Below are 26,013 nucleotides of genomic sequence, written 5' to 3'. Positions count from 1 at the left end.
TATTGTCAATTTTGTTTTTGTTTTTTGTAGCCATTCCAACAGGGAAAAGTAGAATGTCACGATGTTTTTAATTTGCATTTCATAATACCTAAAGATGTTAAACATCTTTTGATATGTTTATTTGCCATCTATATGTTCTTTTTGAAGTGTTCAAATCTTTTGCCCATTTTTTAATTAGGTTATTTATTNAGTCTCCGATCCCGGCCCGATTTTATCTTCCCCGGTTCGCACTCACGTTAGAAGGCTCTCTCAGTGGATTCTGCGTCCTTTGTCTCCCAATCTCTCAGGTTTTGTAAGGTTTCCAATGGCTTCAGATCTTTTCTGTGTGATGTATGGGCGCGAGTGCAAGTACGGAGCTCCTTACTTCTCCGCCATCTTGCCCCCCTCCCCTCCTAGTCTTTTCTTTTTAACAGTGTCTTCCAAAGAATTTTAATTTGAGGCAAGTCCAATTTATCAATTTTTTTCTTTTATGGCTTATGTTTATTATGTCATATATAAAAAGTCTTTGCCCAATCTAAGACCACATTTTCTATAGGGTTTTTTTTTACTACAAGTTTCATAATTTTAGGTTTTATATTTAGGTCTGTGATCATTTTAAATTAATTTTTGTAAATGATGAGAGGTATGAGTTGAGGGTCTGTTTTTCAGATATTTTGGATATAAAATTGTATCAGTGCCATCTATTGAAGACTATCTTTTTTTTCCATTGAATTGTCTCTGCACTTTTGTCAAAAATAAACTGTCCACCTAAGTATCGATCTATTTCTAAGCTATCTATTCTTTTCCATTGCCCTGTATGTCTGTCTTTTTGCAGATAGCATACTGTCTTGATTTCTGAAGCTTTACAGTTACTTCTCAAAACTGGTTTGGCTCCTCTAGTTTCTCTGCATTTCCCTACATTCTTAAGAATAAGATTGTTAATTTATAAAAAAGTAACTCTGTTGGGATTACATTTAATCTACAGAACAATTTGGGATTAGTTGATTCTTAACATATTGGGTCTTCTAATCCATGAAGTCCATATTATCCCTCCATTTGCTTAATTTTTCTTTGATTTCTTTCATTGATTTCTAGTTTTCGGCATCTAGAACCTGAACATATGTTATTACCTACATACCACAGTATTTTGTGTTTTGGGTGTTATTATACTTAACATTTTTTTCAATTACTAATGATTACATTGTTAGCACAGAGAAATACTAACCCTGTAACATGTGACCTTGCTAAACTCACTTAGTTCTGGTAGCTAGTGTATAGAATTTTTGAGATTTTCTGTGTAAAAAATAATTTCATTTGCAAAAAGACAAATTTGTGTTATTTCTTCCTTTCTAATCTAAATGTCTATTACTTCCTTTTCTTGCCTTCACTGGCTAGGACCTCCAATATGATGTATACGGGGAGCAATGAGTGGTCATCCCTGCCTCATTTCCAATTTTAGGGGAAAAGTATGGTCTCACCATTAAGTACGATGTTAGTTGTAGTTTTTCACGGAAGTCCCTTATCAGGTTCAGGAGGTTCCCTTCTAACCCTAATTTTCTCAGAGCTTTTATCATGAGTAGATGCTGGATTTCATCAAATATTTTGTCTATATACACTAAGATGATTACATAGTCATCCTCCTTTATTCTGCTAATATGGTGAATTATGTTGGTTTATTTTCTCAATAGACTAGCCTCATTTTCCTGGGATAAACTTTAGTTTGTTCTACTATATTGTCCTTTTAATATACTGTTGGATTCAACTTGCTAACATTTTGTAAGGGTTCTTACATTTACGTTCATGAGGGATACTGGTCTTTACTTGTCTTTTCTTACAATATCAATAAGCTGGTAAGTGTTTTTTCTTCTGATTTTGGAAAGAACAGGATTAATGGTATTCCTTTCTTAAGTGTTTGCTAGAATTCCCAACAAAGCTTTCTGGGAATTTAATTTTTCTTATAAAATAGAACTACTCAGATTCTCTATTTCTTCTTGTATTGGTTTTGGAAATGCCTTTTAAAAAATATATATCCATTTTATCTAAGCTATCTAAGTTACTGGCAGAAAAGTATTAAGGGGCACCTGGGTGACTCAGTAAGTTGTCTTGATTGTAGCTCAGGTCATGATCTCGTGGTTCGTGGGACCCAGCCCCACATCAGGCTCTGCCCCTTTCCCACTCATACATTCTCTATCAAAATAAAATAAATATTTTTTTAAAAAAGGTATTCCTAATTTTTCCTTATCATCTTCTTAATTTCTGTAAGGTCTATAGTGATATCCCTTAACTTACTAAATTTTTTGTTACTATTTTCTTTTCAGTGAATTCTCTTTAAGATACTTTTAGACATAAAATCAGTCATTTATAAGTCATGATAATTTTATAACCTTTATAAAATCATATCTTACTTCACTCTCCTGCCTAATTACACTGATAGGCCTAGCCCTTCAAAATCAATATTAAATACAATTGTGATACTTCTATATATTACTAACAAGCATGAAGTGGCCTTTTGTCAAATACTCACATACACTATTTAAAACTGAGTTAAAGAAACAACCATCTACTTCTTTTATCTGGAGCAAGGGTTGACAAACTATGGGCCCAGGGTAAATCTGGCATACCACCTGTTTTTGTAACACACTCATTTACTTATATATTGTCTGTACTTTCACCTTACAATGGCAGAACTGAGTAGCTGTGACAGAAATCATACAGCCCATGAAGCCTAAAATATTTACCCTCTGGCCTTTTACAATAGTTTGGCTGACCCCCTAATCTAGAGGATTCTTTTTTTCATCAAGAATGGATGCTAGGGGCACGTGGGTGGCTCAGTTGGTTAAGCGTCTGACTTTGGCTCAGGTCATGATCTCGCGGTTTGTGGGTTCAAGCCCCATGTCGGGCTCTGTGCTGACAGCCAGCTCAGAGCCTGGAGGCTGTTTCAGATTCTGTGTCTCCCTCTCTCTCTGACCCTCCCCTGCTCATGCTGTCTCTCTCTCTCTCTCAGAAATAAATAAAAAAACATTAAAAAATTAAAAAAAAAAAAAAAGAATGGATGCTAGATTTTATCAAATGTCTTTCTGGGTAACTATTAAAAATGAATTTACATTTTCCCCTTTAACCTATTTGTATAGCAAATTTTACTGATAGGTTACTAATTGCACCATCTCTGCATCCAGGAACGAATGTACCCAGTCAAGTTTTTGTGGGTTTTTTTTCTTTTTTTTAATGTTTATTTTAAGAGAGAGAGAGAGAGAGCACATGTGCAAGGCAGGGGAGGTGAAGAGACAGAGGGAGAGAGAGAGTCCCAAGCAGATTGTCCACGGACAGCCCAATGTGGGCTCGATTCTCTAGAACTATGAGACCATGACCTGATCCAAAATCAACAGTTTGGACACTTAATCCACTGAACCACCTAGGTACCCCAGTCAAGCTGTTTTGTACCTAGGATTCTTTTGATACATGTAACAGGATTTTTTTTTATCAGTAATACTTACAAGTGAGATTGGTCTAACAGTTCTCTTCCTAGTATCTGCTAGCCTTGTAAAAAAGAACTTTAAAAATCTGCTTTTGAAATATTTCTTGATTACCCTTAACAAATACAGTATCTCCTCCTCTGAATGTTCAGCGTACTTCAAGCAACTATTGCTGACCTTAATCTTATCCGGACTATGTTAAAGGAACTTAGCTTCAATTCTCCTTCCACTGCCTCAATATAGGAAGGAAAACAATGCTAAAAGGCTGTAACGTATCTTCATATACTGCTCTAGTAGCTGGGAGTGTTTTATATTAGACATTGAATATTTACTAATGCTTCTAATGCTTTCTTTTTTCTCCTGAGTCTGCTAATAAGATTCAAACTTTATGTATGGTGAATATATATTACTTATGTAATTTTTTAAAAATTAAACTATTAAAATGTCATTTCTTTAGGAATTACATACAAAATAACTAATTTATTTATTTTTATTAAATCTCACAACGTTCTCAAACAAGTATCTAATCCTCATGTTTATCTTTGTAAATTTGTCCAATTTTCATTGGATGTATTTATTCTGCAAAATTATCTAAGGTCATAATTATCACATTATATACATATTTTAAAAGAATAACATAGGGGCACCTGAGTAACTCAGCTGGTTAAATGTCCAACTCTTGATTTTAGCTTACATCATGATCTCACAGTTTGTGAGTTTCAGCCCTGCGTCGGGCTCTGTGCTGACAGTGCAGAGGCTGCTTAGGATCCTCTCTCTCAAAATAAACAAGTAAACTTAAAAATTTTTTTGAAATAATAAATATACTATTAAAAAGTGAAAATAAAATAGGAATATAACTTGAAAAAAATGATAACGGGAAGTTGTAAATAAGACCCATTATCCCTGCTGAGTCTCAAAAAGACTTTAAAAAGTTACCTCTGTTTTTGGAAGACATTTTCCTTCCTGCTGATTTCAATGTTTCTTTGTTTCTTTTTTTCCTAGTTGCTTTGATCTGTCCTTGACCAGATGCAGAATCAGAGTCAGAAGAGTCAAGTTTGACTTGACGGTGCCTTCTTGACTTGGATGCCTTAAGATTGAGAAATCCAATTAACCACAATGAAACACAAAATGAATCCAACTGGCTGATAATTTAGGGCAAGAAAAATATACAATCAAAAATAAGGAAAAATAAAAATCATAAAGTACTTTACCATAATGCTGGCTTGCATAATACTTGTTGCATATATCTGCGTATATCTGCATATATCTGCGCATATATATATATATATATACACACACATACTCTTCTATCTTTACGATAGGAAAGGGTCTCTGCAGCTGTCATCACCAACTACTCAAACTGGGTACAAAATGTAGTTGTTGGGTTAAAATGCAGTTGTAGTTGCATGGCTGGGAAACAGGTATAAAGGATGAGTGCTGTTTTCCACTGTCTAGTAACCTATTTTTCCTTTCTTCTAGTAACATTTATGTTCCCTAGTTACCACCATGTGTTTTGAGTGGAACTACTTTATGCCTGGCTCCAGGTATGTGCCGCTGATCTAGTCAAATTTCTCTAGTCAAATTTCACATTCCCATGGCCCCTGATTTTGGGCGTGTGATCTCTATCATAGCCGGCATAACTCAATTTTAGAATTCTGGTTAACTATTAGAAAGGAAAATTCTCCCGTTCTATTGAACCTAAAGCTGGGACCATGGCAAAGCTGGCTGTCAGGGACAACACCTGAAGACAGTGAAAGCAACCCAGGTAAGAAATGGAGGGACAGTGAAAGGACATTTTAGTTTCATCAGTCAATGAATTCCCTTACTTGCTTAAGCAGAGTCCTTACAGGAGTTTTCAGTTAATGCCACATAACACAGTGTAGGTATTAACAATTGTTTAAAGACTACCATGCATTATATATTAATTGTACCTCAATAAAGAAAAACTTGCGGCTATGCTATGGCACACTTTATTAACACTTTATGGGAATTACAATTTAATTCTTTAGTAACTTTTAAAAGGTTTTTCATAATGTCTAAAGATACATATTAAATATCAATTAGCACTAACAGTTCTGGTTTAAAACAATTTGAATTGTCCTTCATTCAACAGTATTTTGTACTCAGTTTACTGTGGGACAGGAAATATGTAAAACTTAATAAATCTACATTCACTTTTAATCTTTTTGTTTATTCCTTTTCATTTCTACAACTAGAAAATGATAGTAATTTCCCACAGAATGAAGACATTCTTGGATTCATAAAAAAGATCTAGGAAAAAATATGGGATTAAGCACATACATTTATCAGTGCTAACTCCTAAAATGCCACTAAAATGAGAGTAAGAAACTAAAAATGAATAAACTCACAAAACAGAGGTAACAGAAAATAATGAGTGACAGCTACTTAAGTGAATGAAGAAATCTGAAATCTAATTGCCTATATTGAGGAAGTTACTATTAAAACAAGCTGATCCAAGTGGATCAGGACTTAGAGTCCTCAGAAATGGGACAACAAAAATGTCAGATAGGCTGAAAATCTACAAAAGTAATCGTGTTCCATTTCCCAACCTGAAAACTCAACAACTGACTTCCTGCAGGAAACAGGAGCCTTGCTCTCTGGAGAGGCTAAGCTGCAGGCTTGAGGAATGATATAACAGAAGAAAGGGACAGTCTCTCACTGCAAATGCAAGTGTTAGGTGAAATCTGCATAAGGAACAGTAACCTTCTTGAGGGACTCTCTCTGTAGGCTCCCCAAAACATTGGCAGCTGGGCTTATTTACCTTTTCCTCCCCCAGACAAGGGAATGGAAGTTTGCTCTCTGGTAAAAATGACCACATCCAAGAAAAAGAAACACTGAGGTTAAAAGCTGTAGCTCTACATGACCACTCTTAACTATGATCTAAAGCTCTTCAAACATTTGAAAAAAGCCACTAAAATGAAAGAGATCAAAAGAATCAAAAATAAGAACTCTAGGGGGGAGGAGGAAACTTAAAACACTGAAATTAACATCCTCAAGGAGATAAAAGATAAAGATACTGCATCCAGAAACAAAATTTTTTTAAGAAAGGAATCAGAGAAGAAGAAAAAAAATCTTAGCAATAAAAAAGACAGCAGAAATTAAAAATTGAATATAATGGTTCAGAAGACAAAGTTTAGGCAATCTCCCTGAAAACAGGGACTGAAAACAGAAAAGAAAACAAAAATTAAAGAGAAGAAGCAAGAATGCAACAAAAATACGATCAAAGAAACAATATACAAAACTCCTCAGAACTGAAGGCTATCAGATCAAAAGGATGCCTGCCCTGAGAGCCAAGGGCAGCGATGGAAAAAAATCCCACCAAGTTACATTATTATGAAATTTCAAAACTCCAGGGACAGAAAGTCCAAAAACCTCCCATGATCAGTAGTACTAAAAGCTGGAAGACAATAAAAAACAACAGCATTGAAATTCTACGTAAACACCAGAGAGAGAACTACAGGAGAAAAAGTAAAAGATGGCTTAGGAATGCAGGGTGGAAGTGATGGAGCCGGAGACTGCGGGGTTATGTGAGCTCTGCAGTAGTATTTGACTTTTCAAATTACATACATGTATCACTTTGATGAAAAATAAAAATGCAATTAAAACATATCAAGTCAATTCCAAAATTACCTTACCAAACAAACTTTAGGGCGCCTGGGGGACTCAGTCGGTTAAGTGTCTGACTTCGGCTCAGGTCATGATCTCACAGTTCATGAGTTCAACCCACGCCTTGGGATCTGTGCTGGCAGCTCGGGGCCTGGAGCCTGCTTCAGATTTTGTGTCTCCCTTTCTCTCTGCCTCTTCCCTGCTCATACCCTGTCTCTCTCTCTCTCAAAAATAAACATTAAAAATATTTAAAAAAAAAAAAAAAGAAAAAAGAAAGAACTTACCTGAGCAACAACTGAAAAGGCCTTTGATTTTATTCTTGCTAAGGATTCTGCCCTTTCACATCTCTGGATAAAAAATAAACAGGAAGGGGAAAAAGTTAAAACACATAAACATTAAAGGAAATTATGAATACCAGGTATTTGTGATCAGAAACATGAATACACACTACATCCTCATAGCAGGTCCACAATACCAACTCCAAAGCTACGGACTATTGTAATTCAGGATTTAAGGAAGATAGTAAGAGTGAAAGCCTTGGTGATCAGGCCGCTGCCTCCTTATCTGCCTCCTCTTCTGCTGAAGCCCCAAAATGGCTCCTTGTCTCATCCACAAAGATGGATGAAAACTCTGGAGGCAGGAAGCAATAAATAGTAGCTAGAGCTCCACACTGGCTGAAAGTCAGACAGGAAGTAAGAAAAGACGTATTTCAAAAACCCTACTCTGCCTTTGTAAGGACTGACAGCACCTTCTACCATCATACTCCCCTTTCCCTGCAAAAACTCTCAACATCCTCACTCCCAATGTACCCTTGTTGTGGGATTTCACAAGGTTTCTGGGAACAAAAAGCCTAACTCTTCATAGAACTGATGTTTCAGAACTGTCTGAGATAATGATTGTAATATTGACCAAGGGTCATAATACTTGATACAGAATCACAGCCACACATAAAACGAAAAGAAGGTAACCTAACTATTGCCCCACAGACAATCATACAGTGAATTTTTCTGACCTCTGATTCTTGTGAATTTCCTTCTTTCCTTTCTTCTCCATCTTTAGCTTTTGGTTTTAAGGATGGATTCTGGAAGAGCACAAAAGTTATATATACACATTTACAATTCAAATTAACTGAAGATCAATTGTAAATCATTTCAGAGTAACGAGAATCCATTATTTTTTTAATTACTGCAAAACTAAAAGATCAGTTCACATTATTACCGCACAGTTCACCACCTGACATTAAATTAAGATCAAGGTTAGGTTTCAGAATAGGTCTAAAAATCATCAATAAAATGTCTAAATCCTCCGAACTAATGAAGGAAAACATGCACTTCATATAGTAGTAAGAAAATTGGTTTATTCTCCTTTCCTTCAGGTATTCAGAAGTTTATTAAAAGACGGTGCTATTAAAAAAAGTAGTATAAAAAAAGTGCAATAAGAGAGTACTCTGATAGATTTTTACATTGATTGCCTAGGTCATTTGTGTAACCCATTTGTGACACTTGAAGTATTCAAACATTCTAAACTGTGCTCTCTCATTAAAAGAAATGTGGGGAGAGGAAAGAAACTGTTTCCTTCTTCCCAAGACTGTCATCTCATCACTTTGTTTATCTTTTCTAAAATGAAGTTTTGAGGCAAATCCCTTTATATAATAAAAAGGAAAAATTGGCAACCACTCTTTCTAAAAAACAATATGTAAAATATAATTCCTATCTAGCATTTATGAAAACGCTAATACATTATCAGACACATAGTAAGCCATCAGAAATTGCTTATTTTTATTTACTTTTATTTGTTCCTAAAAGTATTTACTAAAATAAGATGGAGTAGTGATTTCAAAGTTAAATTTAGAAGGCTAGCCATGAGATTTCCAGGGTAAAAAGTTTCTCTAGGTGACATGGTGAATGAAGATGTGGGCAGCTCCAGCATCAGTATCTGGATCAGAAAACTAAACTGAAGCACTGTGCTGATGAGATCTGTAAAGGGATAAATCAAGGCAGGTAGAGCATGCCCTCTCACCATGGAAGAAGCCACCACTCAGGTCTAGCAGTCTGCTGCCGTGCAGAAACATGGGACCACGGTTACCAAACCACTGATTTTTAAGAGACGCTGGATGCCTGGAATTTTAAGTGAAGTCCACAAATATTTAGGTGCTAGTAATTATTTCAACATTTTAAAACAATTTTAGGATTGGGGCGCCTGGTGGCTCAGTCGGTTAAGCGTCTGACTTTCACTTGGGTCATGATCTCGCGGTTCGTGGGTTTGAGCCCCGTGTCGGACTCTGTGCTGACTGCCAGCTAAGAGCCTGGAGCCTGTTTCAGGGTCTGTGACTCCCTCTTTCTCTGACCCTCCCCTGCTCACGCTCTCTCTCTCTCCTAGAAATAAATAAAACATTAAAAAATTAAAAAAAAATTAAAAAATAAAACAATTTTAGGAAGAACACTGTGTCAAACAAAACCACACCTGTGTGTAGGATTTGGCCCAAAGACCGCCAGTGTGCAACCTCTAGAAAATGCTAAATTACAAAGATTGTAATAAATCTGTTACACCAAGATTACTTATTCCTCTATAGTTATATAGATATTATATATAATGTATATTATTTAATACATATTACAGAATTATTAATAATTATTTAATTATATTTATACACAAAATCTGTTTGTCAGGTTAAATAGCATCACATAGCTGCTAACTGGCAAAGCCAGACCTAGAAAAGTAAAGCCCTTGAAATCTTAACTCCAGGAGAATGTAGCCATTCAACTAAACTGCCTCTCCACCTTATCATCCACGTCTAGCCATTAGTGTATAATGCAAATACAATGGTGAGGTATTAAACACGTGGTCACGTACCTTTCTGTCTTTGTGCCACTGCTGATGCTCCAAAACTATGTTCTTAATATTGTCAAAAAAATCATCCTTTATTAAGCTGAGGGCTTTGTCTGGATTGGATTTATCACCTGAAATTATATGTTTCATGTTCTGATAATGATCATGAACATTCAGCATTTCCTAAAAGTGAAAAGATGTGTCTTTTAGTTCAATCTTTGAGAAGAAATTTAGAGGCAAAACCAACACAGAACAAAATGACATTCCCAAGTGACTAAGTTGATAAGGAATAACAAGCTACAGTACACTGAAAATAATATAATCATATAACTAAAACAGTGCAACTTTATTAATGATCTCCACAGAGATCCACTAACCTTCACAAATCTCAAAGCCTCTGAGCCTGTCCCCATAAGCTCCATCATTACTTCACTAGTAAGAGCCATGATTAAAAGAAATGGAAGGCAAATTATGACAACATTTGAGGCATCACTTAGACCATCTTCCCCAGAAACCTCCAGCCAGATGGTAGGTCTATGGGGTGAGGGGAAAGATAGCACATTACAGGTAGACTTAAGAAATCAGATAAAGCCAGTATTGAGACTTGGCTCAAAGAGCAGCAGGGAACTACTGACACTCCTATCACAGATGACCACTGTGGCATCTGAGTCATCCCTATGTCAGGGTGCTCCATTCATTTCCAGTAAGTTTTGATGGAACTGACAGGTATCTGTTCAAGCAATCAAAAGCAGCTGAACAGGATCTTCAAGGAAGAACACTGTCCAGATACGGGGAGCCCCTAACTTTGTACAGCTTGCAGTGTGCTGAACTCCCATTATTTTATTACATGCAATACAATCCAGGGGAAAGACCACTGGCTGGACCTGGTTTTGAGGCTGAGTTCTGTCATTTGCTAGATTGTGACCTTGAGCAAATTCCTTAATCTGAGAATCACATTCCACATTTGTACAAAATTAAGTGATGCCATCTAGCTCACTGTAAACTATATTAAGTTAGCCTATACAAGTGGGAATGTTCTATAAAATGTAAAGCAACATACAAAGTTAAAGGATTAAGAAATAAAGGAAAGTACATGGACCCTGGAGCCTTATAGGCTTGAATATTCAAATCCAGTGGTGTCTGCACCTTACTGCACCCTACTTATGCAAATTACTTAACTTCTCTGAACCTCACTTTCGTAGTTTTTGAAATTAGGAAAATACTACCTCCTTTGGCAGGGTTACTATGGTCATTAATGAGATTACATACATAAAACATCTTAACAGTTCCTAGCACATGTTGAACACTCAACACATGATAACCATTACTGTATTATAACTGTAGAAGAAACAAAGGAAATGACTGGCTTAAGGTCACATTTAAGTAACAAAGTTATAATTAAAACTCAAAAGTTTCTTTTTCCCCTCATCCTTTTTTTTTTTTTAATTCCAGTATAGTAAACATACAGTGTTATATTAGTTTCAGGTATACAACACAGTGATTCAACAAAAATCAGAAGTTCTGGGTCAATATCCTATTCTCTTCATTTAATTATGCCTCTTGAGCCACAAAGCTAGCAGAATCATGACCCAAATTCAGGTCTGCTGACATGCAGACTTAATAGCATTTGCAGGCAGGAGAAGGAACATAGGGAAGTCTTAAGTGTAAGGTTTATTATGAGAATAGGTCAAAGACTGCACTAGGACAGGATGAACAGAGTCAACTGAGGTATTGAGGGGAAAGGCTCTCAAAGCAGGTCTGTGGCAAATGCAAGAACCTAAAGTCAGGATGACTTCACACAGTAGCTTCTAGGAATAGGCATTCCATAGCTTGTTCCTTTGGACTCTCCTCCCCAGTTACTCTAAAAGGACATGTCTTTGTTCACCCCAGCTCTGTTCTCTAAATCTTCCAGGGGCACCTGGGTGGCTCAGTCGGTTAAGCATCCAATTCTTGATTTCGGCTTGGGTCATGATCTCATGCTCATTAGATCGAGCCCCACAGTGGGCTCCATGCTGAGTGTGGCACTGGCTTGGGATTCTCTCCCTTCCTCTCTCTCTGCCCTTACCCTGCTCATTCTCTCTCTCTCTCTCAAAATAAAAATAAACCTAAAAAAAGATAAAAAACAAAATCTTCCATACCTGTTTGCTGACACACACAATTTTTTTTAATACAAAGGAACCTTTAATTCTTAAAAGAACTTAAAATCAAAAAGCATGTTTAAGAAGGTATGTTGACAAAAAATTAACATTCTACCACCATATCAGTCCACAACCAAAAATGGGTTTTGTTTTAACCTCAGGGCAATGCTATTCCATGCATGTAAAATTCTGTTGAGTCTCACTACTTATTCACATGAAAGATTTTTCTTAATACCGAACAACTCAAATACCAAAATGTATTAGATGGTAAAGCTGCTTTAAGACTATGCCTCTTATCCATCATTCTTGATTTTATATTTTTGTTTTATCAGAACAGCTTTATTGTTTTTAATGGCTCTTAAGATAAGCATTAGAAAAAGGAACTTAGGAAATAAATACATACTATTAAAAAATAAAAATAAAGTTACTTTAAATTCTTGTTTTACGACCTATCTAAAGTCAAATGTAAATGGTGGCTTCAGTAGTTGAATCTAAACATCCCAAGTCCAAGTACAGTCTTCTATCTTTTTGTTTCTCACTGAGTTTCAAGATTTACTCCATAAATTTCCATATATTTAGAGTGTATTACATATGATACATATGTTAGAGAAACAATAAGCATTCTATGATTGGTTAAAATCATTAGAAAAAATTTCAGTACCCCTAGATGAAGGTGTAACTTCAATATATAGTTAACAACAATAAAACATTTTTTTTTAATTTAAAGAGCATAAAATACAAATTTACCTCTAATACATCAGAAGTGATAAGTTTCATTACACGATCATTTGGATCCTTAAATTCTTCTGTAACTTCAGCTCGTTGAATTTTCTTCTTCATTCTATATGATAACTATGTGATAATGAATATCTTTTAAAGGATTTTTTTTTTTTTTTAGATAATACATTTTCTAGAGACCATTAGACTTTTAAAATAACCTTTAATGGGGACCAGGGTGGCTCAGTCAGTTAAGCACCCGACTTCGGCTCAGGTCGTGATCTCACAGTTCATGAGTTAGAGCTCCAAATCAGGCGAGCTTGAGCCCCACTTCGGGGGAGCTCGAGCCCACTTTGGGCTCCATGCTGACAGTGTGATTGGGATTCTCTCTCTCTCCCCTTCTGCCCCTCGTTCACTTGTGCCCTCCCTGACAGACTGATAGATAGACTGATAGAGAGATAAATAGATAAAGTATTTAAAAGATAATAAAGTAAAATAGCCTTTAAGATGCCATGCCGCATGCTTATAAGTTCAAATGAGAGAAGTTACATGATGTGCCAGCTGATGTCAGATCCAGAATTAGGACCTGGTGCTCTTTCAATCTAGTGTCTCAACTGTCATAAGACTGGAAAAATATATTTTATTACTGGAAGTTTCAAATCTTCACCAACTGACATTAAAATTCCTTGGGCTTCTTTTGGTAACCTCTCTGATGTCTGAATAAAGGAATAAAATGGCAAATGCTTCAAATCTCATTTCCTATACTAACAATTTGCTTAACAGATGGCATCTAGAAACACACTGCATTTAAAAGCAGAGACTAAATTTCTGTTTGCAAAAAAAGTAATCAGAAAGTATTTTCTACTATTTTAAGACACAGTTCTTACTGTATTGAAAATTATATAATTTTTTTCCATTTTATGGAGACTGGGGCACTTGATGAACAATGAAGCATAATTTCTCATTTTGAAAAAGAATCTATTTTAGGTAACATACCAATTTGGGCATTGCTGTGAAGTGAAATGCTTTGTCTAGTCGTAGTTTCCTAAAAATATAAGCTGCATCAAAATGTTGTGCATTTATCAAATCTTGCTGAAATTTTAAAACTTCATCCCAATCCTTCAGGGCAACTCTAATCTGCAAACAAGAGAGTTAAAAAGTTACTAAAGGTAAATCTTTTTTCACTAATGTATTATAATTTTGAAACACTGGCATTTCTATTTAAATCCATTCGTTGTAAAACTATTGTACCTGTTTCCAATTTCTGCCGAAGGAAAACATGTATTACCTTTTGTTTTGGTTGACACAGTTGGGTGTTATATAATCCATACAGCAGATACAAAGCACCAACTCTGATCTGGAAGGTGTAAGGAGGTAAAAAATATTGCCAAGCCAAAGCTAATGCTTCTTTTGTAAACATGTTCTTTTCTAAATTTCTCATTCTGCCACTAGAAAACAAAGAGAAAATATATTATGACTCTAAGTAACAAGAAATGAATAAAATTAGAAGAGGTATATTCTAGCAGCTACTAGAGATTGGATGGGCATTCCACACCTGATCCTTTCACAATTCAAGCACAAAATCTACTTTTCTGCTGTACTTCGTACACTGAGGAACAGGCATGCACTAGGTAAACATGATGCATCTTCCTAAGGCATCAACTTTACTTGCTGAGTAGGTGAGCATAGGGGGAAGGGCTACAAATTATTCCTGGTTGAGAATTTAAAACATTTTTAGAAAGTAACCATGGGGGAAAAAAAAAGTAACCATGGTTAAATTATAGAATACAAAAATTACATGCATTTTAATATATCATGGAGATTTTCCCCAGTACCCTCAGGGGTTCACACCACACCTCATTTGTCCTTGAGACACCTAGGTGAAAAAGTTTAAAGAACCACAATACATATATCCCACGCCCTCCTCCCAGTTCTGCAGGGTAAAGCTCTCCAAAGCAAAGGCGCAGGGTAGAAAAGCAGACTCCACTATACTCCCAAAGCCCAGGCTCTTTAATAAATATACTAAAAGAATGGAAAATACTTACTGCCGTATTAGCAACCAAAACAACTGCTAATGAAGCACCACCCCTACTCAAGTTGTCTCTACTGTTTTTCTCATTTTACTTTTTCCTTATTAGCTAACTGTAGAAGTAACCCCAGCAATATCTTCCTTAACTACCACTTTGCGGGAGGGGATGCACTGAAAGACCATGGGTTTGGGATACAGGCAGACACAGGTGGTTTCAATATCTGCCTCACCACCTAATAGCTGTATGATCATGGGGATTACTTAACCTCCTTAAGCCTCAATTTCCCCTTCTATAAAACAAGGATAATTATGTACATGCTTTTCAAAGTTGTTCCACGGATTAAATATGTTAAGCTATAAATCTATTACATTTAGTAGCCATTAAAAAAAATTAGTTCCTTTCATTAACAAATAGCTCTCTATCATCTATCCCCCGCAATGTACAAACTACACAGGTAATTTTTATACTGAAACAAAGAGAAGTTTTACTTCTTATTCAGGAAAACACCGGGTCCTAATCATAAGAATTCATTCAGCCAATCATTTGGCTTTTTCAATATTATATGTGTTACGCTAATGAATATCAAATTCATCCATTCACTGTCCTCACTGAGTTGTATCTAGTGGAAGGAAAACTTTAAAGTAATATTAATAACAGAAATGAGTATTTACAGGGCAATTAAGAGTGCACTTAACACATAGTAGCTCGTTTAACACTCATGACTATAATATGCAGTTATTACCGTCTCCATTCTATGGATATGGAAGTTCAGGCAAGTAATTTGCCCAACGTCAGAGTTGTTCTTTGGCCTGTGATTCAAATTCAGGCAGTTCAGCTCAGTAATCTGCTTGCTCTTAACCACTATACTATACCACCTTTGGAACTACACGCTTAAAATAACCTGTACTAAGTCGAAAGATAAAAGCAGCAGAATGCTCTGGGGAAAACCGAGTATGAACGCCTTACTCCTGATGCGCAAAGGAAGGCTTCCCTGTAAAAATCCTTTTGAGGTTAAATCTGAGTGAAGAAAAAGGCGGTGTGGCAGAGGGAAGCAGGGGGTAAGCTCCAGGCCAAGTAAAGCCTGAAGAGGGCCCCGGACGGCCTGGAGCAAGGTAGTGAGTGCCCGGAAGGCAACGGCAGATGAAGATGCAGAGACGGACTGAGGCCAGTCGGGGACGGTCTTGGCAGGCAGATTAGGGGACGCGAGCTTTACCCTAGGGGCAGTGCAAACCACTGGAGTGGTAAGCAGGGGCGTGACAGGATCAGACCGGCACTTTAGAAAGCCAACTTTGTATGAAAAACGAATTCAGTCGTGCAGGGTTTTGTCTTTGCTTGGGTGTTTGTTTTGTTTTTAAGCATGGGGTTTTAGGAGAACGAGGCTCGAGGATAAATGATGGGTGACCTGGGCCAGGGTGAGGCAGAGGAGATGGAGAAGACGGCGGGGAAGGGCGGCCGGGCAGAAATACATATTCGGCAGGAGGCCGCAAAAGGACGCGGCCGAAGCCAATGAAACTGCCCAGGAAGAAGACCCGGGAGAGCTGGGGGCAGCGTGCAGAGGCTGTAGCCTTTCTCGGCCCTTCCCAGGAGCGGCAGTGCTTTGGGGAGGAAAGCAGCTTCCTATCCGCCTCTGAGCAGGGAGAGATGTGAGGGTAGCGGACTAGAAACACCCACCAGAAGATGGTCCCGAACTTCATGCTCCTCCAGAGCTCCGTGAAGTCCTCGAAGCGCACGCTATCGGTCTCCTGGAAGCGGCTGAGCAGCGCCTCGCAGTCCGTCTGCAGGCCTGCAGGAGTCCCCATGCCTGCAAAGCCCCGCAGACCACACGACACCCAGCCGATTGCTGTCGCCGAGGAAACCGAAGCCGGACGTCCCGCCCCCTACGCTTGGCGCACATGCGCTCCGTGTCGCCGTAGCCGGCCCCTTTAGCTCCGCCTCCAGCCGGACTCGGCGAATTGTGGTGTTGCTTATTGCGCATGCGTGGACGTGTGCCCGTACCTGCTCTGATCTGCTTAAAGACAGAGGGCTAAGGTCAGTTCTCTCCATTTCATTGAAGAAGTTTCTGTCTCAGGCGTCTTGTGAGCCCAGGAAGGATTTTAGGTCTGCATTAGGCTAGCTTATGTAAACTGGCTTTATCCTTACTTTCCTTTAAAGTGACCCTGAGGGCACCTGGTGGCTCAGTTAAGCACCTGACTCCGGCTCAGGTCATGATCTCGGGGGTGAGTTCGAGCCCCTCATCAGGCTCTCTCCTGACAGCTCAGAGCCTGGAGCCTGCTTAGGATTTTGTGTCTCCTTCTCTCTCTCTCTGCCCCTTTCCAGCTCGCACTCTGTCTCTATCTCAAAAATAAATAAACATTAAAGTCACCCTGGAGTAACAGAAGTCAACTTTTATTGTTACTCAAGAACAGCTCCCACCTTCCACCCAGTTCCTGGCGGAACCAGGATCTAAAGAAGACGTCTTACTAGGAAGTGAACTGCACTAATTCTCTCCTAGTCTACAACCACATAATAGAGTGTTTAAATGTGTGTCTCTCGTTGTAACCATAGCAGTCTTCTGCAACTACAAATTGAGAAACTTGTGAACGTCTCCCCACCGCCGCTCACACCCCATGTTCATAAAAATCGGGCATAGCACTTAGCAGAAAGTATTTATGTTTATCAATTATTTGACTTAATTGGCACTCTGTGTACCCTCCACCTCTTAGCTTCTCCCTAGAGCTAGATATGGAGTTGTATGTTGTACTTCTCACCATTTTCAGATTGCAGGGCATGCTATTTTTATTCTTTAGAAGTGGAATCCCAATATAATGGAAATCATTGGATGATCTTTCTGTAGATAGAGGTTCAACTCACTTAACTTTCCTAATCATTGATCTTTTTTTAAAAAATTTTATGTAATATTTATGTATACAGAAAACCTTAGATAAGAAGCATAGCAATGAAGAACAGTTGTGTATCTTCTACCTGTATAGGAGTAGAAACATTACAGATAGTCTGTCACATTAATCTGTGAACCCCTTCCCTAACCTATTCCTCTGCCTCTACCACTACCTTGATAACAACTGCCCTGTTTTGCTTCTCATTCTTTTGCATTCAACCTCAGTTCAGGTCATGATCTCACAGTTTGTGAGTTCAAGCCCCTTGTCAGGCTCTGGGCTGACAGCTCGGAGCCTGGAACTGGCTTCAGATTCTGTCTCTGTCTATCTCTCTCTCTCTGCTCCTACCACATTTGTGCTCTCTCTCTCTCAAAAATAAATAAATATTTAAAAGTTATTCCTTGTTTATCTTAAGTACAGTTTAACTGTATTTTAAAGGATGCCCTTTTTGTTTGCCAAATATTTTTGTTTGGCAAACATTACAGCAAACATACATATATATGGGTAGAATTGTTGGACGATAATGGGTGCAAGTGTAAAACTTTAAAAGATAATGTCAAATTGTTTTTCTAGAGTAGTTGAACTTTTCATTTCAATATCCATGTATGGCAGTTCCAAATTCAGCCATATCATCTCAGAAACTTGATACCTAATTGTGATGTTAACATGCATTTCTGTGATTATTAATGTGATTGTGCATCTTCTTAAATTCTGTTTTTTTCTGTTCCCTCTATTGTGAAATGTTTATTCATATATTTTGTCCATTTTTCAATTGGGTTGTTTGCCTTTTTCATATCGGTCTGTAGGATCACCTTATATATTCTGAATATTAAACTTGTGTGTTATATTTATTATAAATATCTTTCTTTTGTATGTTTACTGTAGTCAATTTTTAAATCTTTTCCAATTAAGGACTTTTGTCGATAAATATGTTCTCTATATTTCATTATAGGGAATACCAATAGTGTAACTTAATAGACCTTAATTGCTAAGTGGCTTAACATAAAGGAAATTTCTTTTTCTTTCACATTAAGTTCAATTAAGGGCAAGTTGGGGTGGGAAGAGTTCTGCACCAAGAAGTCATCCAGGGACACAGACTGATGAAGCCTCTGCCATCCTCAGCCATTGGTTTTCAAGAGCACCCTGATCACTGACATCTAGTCTGTAGACAGGGTTGGAAAGAAGATGTTAAAGACTGCATGATACACTTTATGGGCCACACCTGGAAGTCATATACCCTCAAAGGTGGTCTGCTCACCTCTGCTGGTCTACAAACTATTACCTCCTCATCTCTCCAGAGTACAGAAATTAAGAATAAGTATTTACAAACTTTTACTAGCAGTCTGGCAAAGTAATTTTATGTCTGTTAAATCTGATAATAAAAAGCAGGATTGTATATGATATGACTTTTTAAATATCTATTTTCTGGTAATTTATTTCTATTTTCATTTACAAAAGCATTGGTCCACCATTGGAGAAAAAATGTCCATTACCACAGATAGTTTGAGAAGCACTGGTGTACACCATTTCAGTCCACGTCCCTTTGGCCAAAAGTTAGTCACATGGGCCCACCCAGAGGCAAAGAGACCTGAGAAATGTTGTCCCTAACTGGGCAAACTCTTCCTCACAACTCCAGTCTATGGAAGAGGTACTTCATCTTTGTTGAACTGCCCACATTGCTGCCACAATTTTATTTCAAAAGTCTTAAAGTATTGCCTTTCACTTAATTCACCGTATCCATCTAAAAATTATTTCTATGTATGGTATGGGTTAAGGATCCAATTTCATTTTTTTGCATATATGTAAGCATATATATGTATTTTCCATAAGTGTTATTTCCTAGCACCTCTAACTGAAAAGTCCATCCTTTCCGTAATGATCTAAAAGGTCACTTCCATCACATACTAACTGTGCAGGGCTAACTGAAGCCAACATACAATTGTATGACTCTGTACCTGTTGTTAAAATCCCAAAATACTTACATTACTGTCAGTATATATAACTTATTGTATCAATTCTGAATACCGATTGCTCCCCCTTTCCGGTGGGGCTTGCTGTTTTTGTGGTTTCCTTATTTATTTGTTTACTGACCTGACTGGACTGTTTTAGTGAAGTCCATTTCCCTCAGGAGGTGCAGCCTCGTAAGTAGCTCTTCAGAGGGTACAGCCCTGGCTATGCACACAAGTTGCCTGGGATCATGGTGGTTTTAGCAAGGCTTTCTTTGGCTATCTCTCTTCCAGATCTCTCTGTAAGAGCCTGACTCTGTTGGTATCACACCCAGCTATTGGGCTCCACTAATTGCCTATTGTTTGCTCCATTGTTTTGGAGTGCTCTGAGGACTCGAATTGCTCCAGAGTGTAATCCAATCTCATTTAGGCTCCTTTAGAGGTAGCCTTTGGGGTTGTAGTGATCCCTGGGCTCTCTTAGTTGTTGCTTTCTCTGGCTTTCTCTGGTAAACCAGTTGCCCTGCAGTTTAACTTGTTGCTGCCGTGGAGCTACCAGCCTCCTCTTAATTATTTACCACCAAAATATCCCTTGTTTTCAAGAGCACCTTTGGGTTCGAATTTTCTCACATTCTTCCAAATAAAGCCCTTTCTTTTGTGAGAGCTTCTGAGTTCTCTGTTCTAATGGACTTTCTCTCCCCCTGGGCAAAATCTCTGAGCCACTGCTATTGGAGCTGAGGATGGGGACAGTGGCCCCCTTCTCTCAGAAAGATACCTCTGCTTCAGGAGCAGGGCTCTGGGAGGGGGCAGTAGTTTCTATTCTTCTCCGGCTGCTTCTGTTCTCATGGAACTCCCCAGTTTACATGTGAGCTGGGCTGAAAGCGATGGGAACGCAGCACTTTTGGACTGCTGCACCTGGGATAGAGCCTCTGTCCTATGGATGGTGTCTGAATGGAAAAGGGTTCTCAGTCTCCTCCATCTCTAGGCCATACTTACCTGGAATTTAGCCTTTGCAACATGAACCTAAAGAGGATGAGGTAGCAGCCTGGCTCTCTTAGAGATGACATAGCTGGGATCTAGCAGAGGAGGAAGCCCCTTCTTAGCCACACCCACCTGGAGTTGAGCTTTGCTCATGCTGAGCAGGGTGGGGGAGGCAGCAGATCCTGGCTCAAGTGTCACTCTTGATGTTCTTACCTAGACTTAGGATATCTTCTTGAATAAAATTTTCTTCATCTGCTGTATTCTCTTCAGACAATTTCAAGAAACTTTAAATCGTATTTTTAAAAAACTCTCACCAGGTGTAGTTTCACTGGGGAGCCAGTCCATGGAGCTCCTATTACTGCCATTTTCCTGGAGATGGATTTAAAGACAGAACTCCCCCATCCGATGACTGATCAGTATAGGGGTGCAAAGGCTCCAGCCCTCGCTGTGACTCGGGACAACTCTCAAGGACTAGCCCAGGGTCAGAGCTCCCCATATGGCTGCTGAAGATCTTTGCTGGGACTGCCTCTCAACTCAGGTGCTTCCTCTGCCCACTTCTGCCTTTTCACTTCCTCGTGCTGTTCCTTAAAGCACTCCCTAATACGTGACCTGCGGTGTCCATCTCAGAGTCCACTTCCTAGGGAGCCCAGTGGCAGCTGGTACCCCTATGCTATTATACTATACTATTCTCTTTACTTTTGTACATGTTCAAAGTTTCCATAGTGAAAATTTAAGGAAAGAAAAGACCTCAATCAGACCGGATATGGTGGATAAGGTTGTAAGTGACAAATGACCTCTAGGGTTCAGGTTTGGGAGACTGTGTGGTGCCATTCACTGGGCAGGGAACACAGGAAGGGAGCTATTCGGAGAACCTATGATGAACCATCTGGAACACAGTTTTTCAGAGGCCGAATCTGAGGTTCCTATAGGGCGGCAGTATAGTCTGGATTCAGATTATCGAGCTAGAAACAATTCATGAAAAGGAATTTGGGAGGAATACAAATTTGAGAGGAAACAAACAGTCAGAACATAGCAAACACCTTGGACCCAACTCAACCCTCAACAACTGAGGGTTCACCAAATGAATGGATTTCACTGCTAGAACTAGAAAATAGTCCTGTTTTCCCCATTCTGTTTCTCTGACCATAATTCTTTTCTGGTCCCCTCGTCACAGGAGATCCTCTCCCACCTTTAGTCATATGTGAGTTGTCTTTGTGCAAACAGAGTGGAAGTTATCAACCAGGTGGAATCATGCTCCAAAGGAACTAAGGACTTCTGTAGGGGAGATGAGGCATGCATAAATGATCAAGGAAGATTAAAACCACACACACAAGAAGTAAAGTAAGAAAGCTTAGGTGTAGTGGCATGGAAGTTCACAGGGGTGGCAAATATTTGCAGTTAAATCTGCAGGCTACCCAGGCTGCGCTTGCCCCTCTGATTTGTAGTGTTAATACTTCACTTTGGTTTTGCTTTCAATATTCTACCAGCAGACTGAGAAATCAGGACACAGCTTATGATGGCTTACCCCACAGCTGTTCAGTGCTCCCATTAAAGACTTTGTCTGTCATAACAGTTGTATATGAACATTAAAACAATTGTAGGACATTAAAAACAATGTTTCAAAGAGCCAAAACTATAAATATTGAAAAGGATCTGTATATAGTGTTTCTTAATGTTTTAATGTTTCAAAGATCTCTAAAAAATAGATTTGACTTAACAGAGTCCTAGTCTACTTGTGAGGCTAATTATATATTTCTCAACTTTTTAAAATGCATTGCTCTTGGTGATAAACATTACAGGCAGCCACTTCAACCCTCAGCCTGCTCTCTGTGGAGACTCACCGTTTATGATTATTAAGCATCCATAAGACCAAAAGACTTGAGCACCCTCTTTAAATAGCACCTCTCTAATTAAACACAAACATACAGATGACTGAGGCTACAGATGTTTTTATTAGTAAAAAATATTTAAAACACCTTCACCACTTTTTAAAAATGGACTCTTACTTTCTTGAATATTGTTTGCAAAGCCATAAACAATGAATCATCCTGTAGGAAACAATTTAAAATAAAATGTAAAATGTTGACAACCCTGAATATGCACAGATGAGGTTATTTATTTTAAACAATACTTTTCTTTGTACTTTACTACAAACTGATTAACGTAAACATACAAATTACAGATTAAATTTAATGCCCCAAGCTTTCCCACATTCCCTAAACTCCCCTCCCTTCTGTCCAACAAGAATTATCTTCTTCCAAAGGATTCTCAGTATCTGGCCTTGGTAGTGTGCTCGCACACAGTATTCAAAAAACACGACAAGCAAAAAGCAAAACAAAAACAAAACGAACAACAACAAAAACACCTAGAGCAACTAAAGTTTCAATTCACACAATCAAGGATATCTCAAAGTGTTTTATTTAAAATGAACTAAGTCTTTGAGTGACTTATGGGGATTATAGTTAAATAACTGGAAGAGCCCTCTATTTTTGACCAGATTAGTAGATGATTAATATTTTAGAACCTTTTTATATAGTTAACCAAGGTCCCACCTGTTAGAGACCTCAGATATTTTTCTATTCCACACAGTTTAACACCCCAAAACATTTGGGAATTGCGCAGTTTTGCAGCGACACAGAGTCTTGTTCCCTGAACCTCCCAACCATCCTGTCTCCCCCCAAAAATGTGGGAAAGGGCCAGGCATCAGAAGCGGACAAGTTACCGAAGATAACGAGCAGCGCTGACCCCTCCCGCACCCACCGCGCCCCACAGAAGGCCGGGAGGGGCCGAGCCTCCCACATGAGATCTCACACGTAGGCGGGCGCGGGGAGCACCCGCCCCGCGGAGCGGCCCGGGCCTCGGGAGGAGGGCGGGCTTCAGGGCTGCTGTGCTGCGGCCGAGCACGTACCGGGGCGTGGCCTGCAGCGCGGTGGGCGGGGTTTGGGGAAGTTTCTCCCCGAGGCTTGTGTTTCGCATCCTCATCATGTAGTAGCAGCCGCACCTCGGACATTAGGAGTGGTCGGTCCCCTCCGCATCCTTATATTTTCCCCGCTGAGGGGGATGTCTGATCATTGCTGCTCTCAGGCACCTGTCTTTCCTCTCCGTCCCGGGATGGATCCGAGACAAGGGAATAAAAGAAATTAAATAGTACAAGGAGATCGGGTGTCTGGGCAGCGTCTTGGAAAAAACCGTCCACTACAGGTAAGAAAATTATGTACAAACCTCTGAAAGGTGTGAACACAACAAAGCTCCAGGAAGCGTTGATAGGAGGGTTTGTGGTAAGGTGTAGCTTAATATTACAGGGAGACTGTTTTGTATCAAATCCTACGGATCAAACAACGATCTGTAAAACGATCTGGGACAACTGGTTCAGCGCTATTTTAAGGATGAAACACGAGTAAAGTGGTTAGCGGCAGACCTAAAAAACGCCTGAGAAAAAGATTTTCTTTACACTGTTGTTGGTTCCAGTTGGCAGCATGTTTGCAAAGGTTTTATTTAACCAAAATCCCATTGTTAAAAAATGGGAAAGACTCCATATTCTTTGCGACTTGTTTTTGACGTTGCTACATTAGAAATCTGAACTTCTAGAATCTAAGTATTTAAGTTTCTGCAAGCCAGTAACTTTAAGGGCATCTTCTGTGTTTTAGGGGTTGTAGGGGAAAATAGCTCCTTAGAAAGGAAGTTGCGAAGTTATACAAACTTAAAAGAAAATAAACGTGTATAATGCCATTAAATCAAACAGCTCTGGGAGGACCATACCATACATTGGTTTAGTCTTTTATAGTTCATTAGCGGGCTTTCCATATATCATCTCATTGACCTGTGAGTTAATGTCTCCATCACCAGACATTTGACTCTCCAGTTCCAACTCAAAATTTGATAGCACTTTAGACTACCTCATTTCCATTTACGTCTTGACATTCCTCTCTTAGGATATCCCCTATGACTTCATTACCTTCACCCCATTGCTTGTTTGCTATTTAAACAGTCAATATGCAAAAGGGTATGTTCTGCTGCTACTGAACTGTCTAGCACCTACCTGGTGTTTAGCACCATGAGCTATGGAGTCACTGATGGCCAGCTCAAATGCTCTGATCCTTAGGCTGTCTCAAGAATGTTTTCTTATCTACAAGAATGTTTTATAAGACTAATTCATAGGTGTTTTTCAGAGATTGTGAGACAATATGCTAGCACAAGTCCAGCATATAGGTCCTAACAGATACTTAGATTCATTTTTAACTCCTAATCTAAAAGCCATTGTACTTAGCTGTGGTAAACTCTCTGTGGAACTCTTTTTAGTTTCAAAGTTAACAGTAAGACTTAGAACAAAAATACACTAAACTCCTTTCTTCAGGTGTGAAAAATACTGTGGTCATTCATTCACAGCAGCACCAGAAAAGTGGGAGGTATAGGTATCCATAGGGAGAAGAGAAGGGCTATCATATAATTCTAGTCGCTAGGGTAGGGTTATACTTCAGAGAAAGACATTATAAAGAAAGAAGTGACAGGCTCAGAGAGAGATCACAATGCTGGGAAGCAAGGGCTGGTTCCTCTATTTCCAACAGCTTCAAGCACTCCAAGTGGGTGGTTTCCTGAATGACCAAGAGGTGGGTACTTATTTTCTTCCAGTTCCACTGTCCATTAAAGTGGCTTTCTCTTCTGTATCACTGCTCTTACAAGCCATTTTCTGACTCCCAGTCAATACATAATCTGACCGATAACTAAATTTGAAAACTAAACTTTTAGTTTTCAACTAAAATTCTGCTACCAAAATGAGAATTTTTGATATTTTTGACCTGAAAATATTAAGCAACTAATTTACTCTAAAATACCAGCTCTATACTATCTGTAATGAAATGCAGAACTACTTTGATCACAGTATTTACACTGAAGTATGCATGTGCCCCCCAAAATCTTGGAGTCTTTGAATTATAAATTTTGTTCCCAAATTTTCATGTAGCTGTAATAACACTTTCTTCAGTCTAAGATAAGATCTGGGGCTGTTCATTTTGTTCAAGATATTTTTGTTCTTGTAACCTCAGGCTATAGTACCCAGGACCTAAGGCTCTAACTGCCTATGTAATTTCTCCATAAAAATAATCTGCTGTTACTTCTAGGTGCAGAGGCTCACAGTGATTTTTCATCTTTTTGTGCAAAAATGTTTTAAAGCGAGAATGTATTACTTTTATAATCAGGAAAGAAATATGGCTATTCCATAAAAACACAGAAAAAAATGAAGTTATTTGAAATATATAAAATATAGAGTTATAATTAAAACAAAAAAAACCATGCAAGGTTTGTTCTAGTTTCGTCCTGGAGTCAGAAAATCTTAAGTGTAAATCTTTGATGTGCCATTTATTACCTTGAAGGCTTGGACAAATCGATTATCATTTGAGAGCTACATTTCTTCATCTGGGAAATGG

The 26,013-nt window shown here is 38.5% G+C and overlaps 1 protein-coding gene across 3 annotated transcripts in view; it reads right to left on the bottom strand.

Moving 5' to 3' along the window:
- SNAPC1 (small nuclear RNA activating complex polypeptide 1) overlaps positions 1-20,144 on the bottom strand; it is a 29,784-nt gene extending 9,640 nt beyond the window's left edge. Inside the window, exons 1-9 of one of the 3 annotated variants that reach the window (XM_077769032.1) lie at positions 16,465-16,657; positions 14,052-14,211; positions 13,760-13,900; positions 12,794-12,898; positions 9,933-10,091; positions 8,092-8,160; positions 7,364-7,426; positions 4,389-4,539; positions 240-2,166 (exon numbers count right to left, since the gene is read on the bottom strand). In XM_077769032.1, the coding sequence (XP_077625158.1) occupies positions 2,156-2,166; positions 4,389-4,539; positions 7,364-7,426; positions 8,092-8,160; positions 9,933-10,091; positions 12,794-12,898; positions 13,760-13,900; positions 14,052-14,211; positions 16,465-16,592 (987 nt within the window). In that variant the 5' untranslated portion in view covers positions 16,593-16,657 and the 3' untranslated portion in view covers positions 240-2,155. Of the gene's footprint in view, positions 1-239; positions 2,167-4,388; positions 4,540-7,363; positions 7,427-8,091; positions 8,161-9,932; positions 10,092-12,793; positions 12,899-13,759; positions 13,901-14,051; positions 14,212-16,464; positions 16,658-19,757 lie in introns of those variants that run through there. The other 2 variants (XM_077769022.1, XM_077769013.1) reach the window with 2 other exon arrangements.
- Between the last annotated feature and the right edge of the window lie 5,869 nt (positions 20,145-26,013).

The sequence above is a fragment of the Crocuta crocuta genome, unplaced genomic scaffold (genome assembly GCF_008692635.1).
Source record: "Crocuta crocuta isolate KB4526 unplaced genomic scaffold, BGI_CrCroc_1.0 scaffold10, whole genome shotgun sequence".
In the NCBI taxonomy this organism is placed as follows: domain Eukaryota; kingdom Metazoa; phylum Chordata; class Mammalia; order Carnivora; family Hyaenidae; genus Crocuta; species Crocuta crocuta.
Note: the sequence above shows the minus strand (reverse complement) of the source record. Positions and strands in the feature narration are given on the sequence as shown.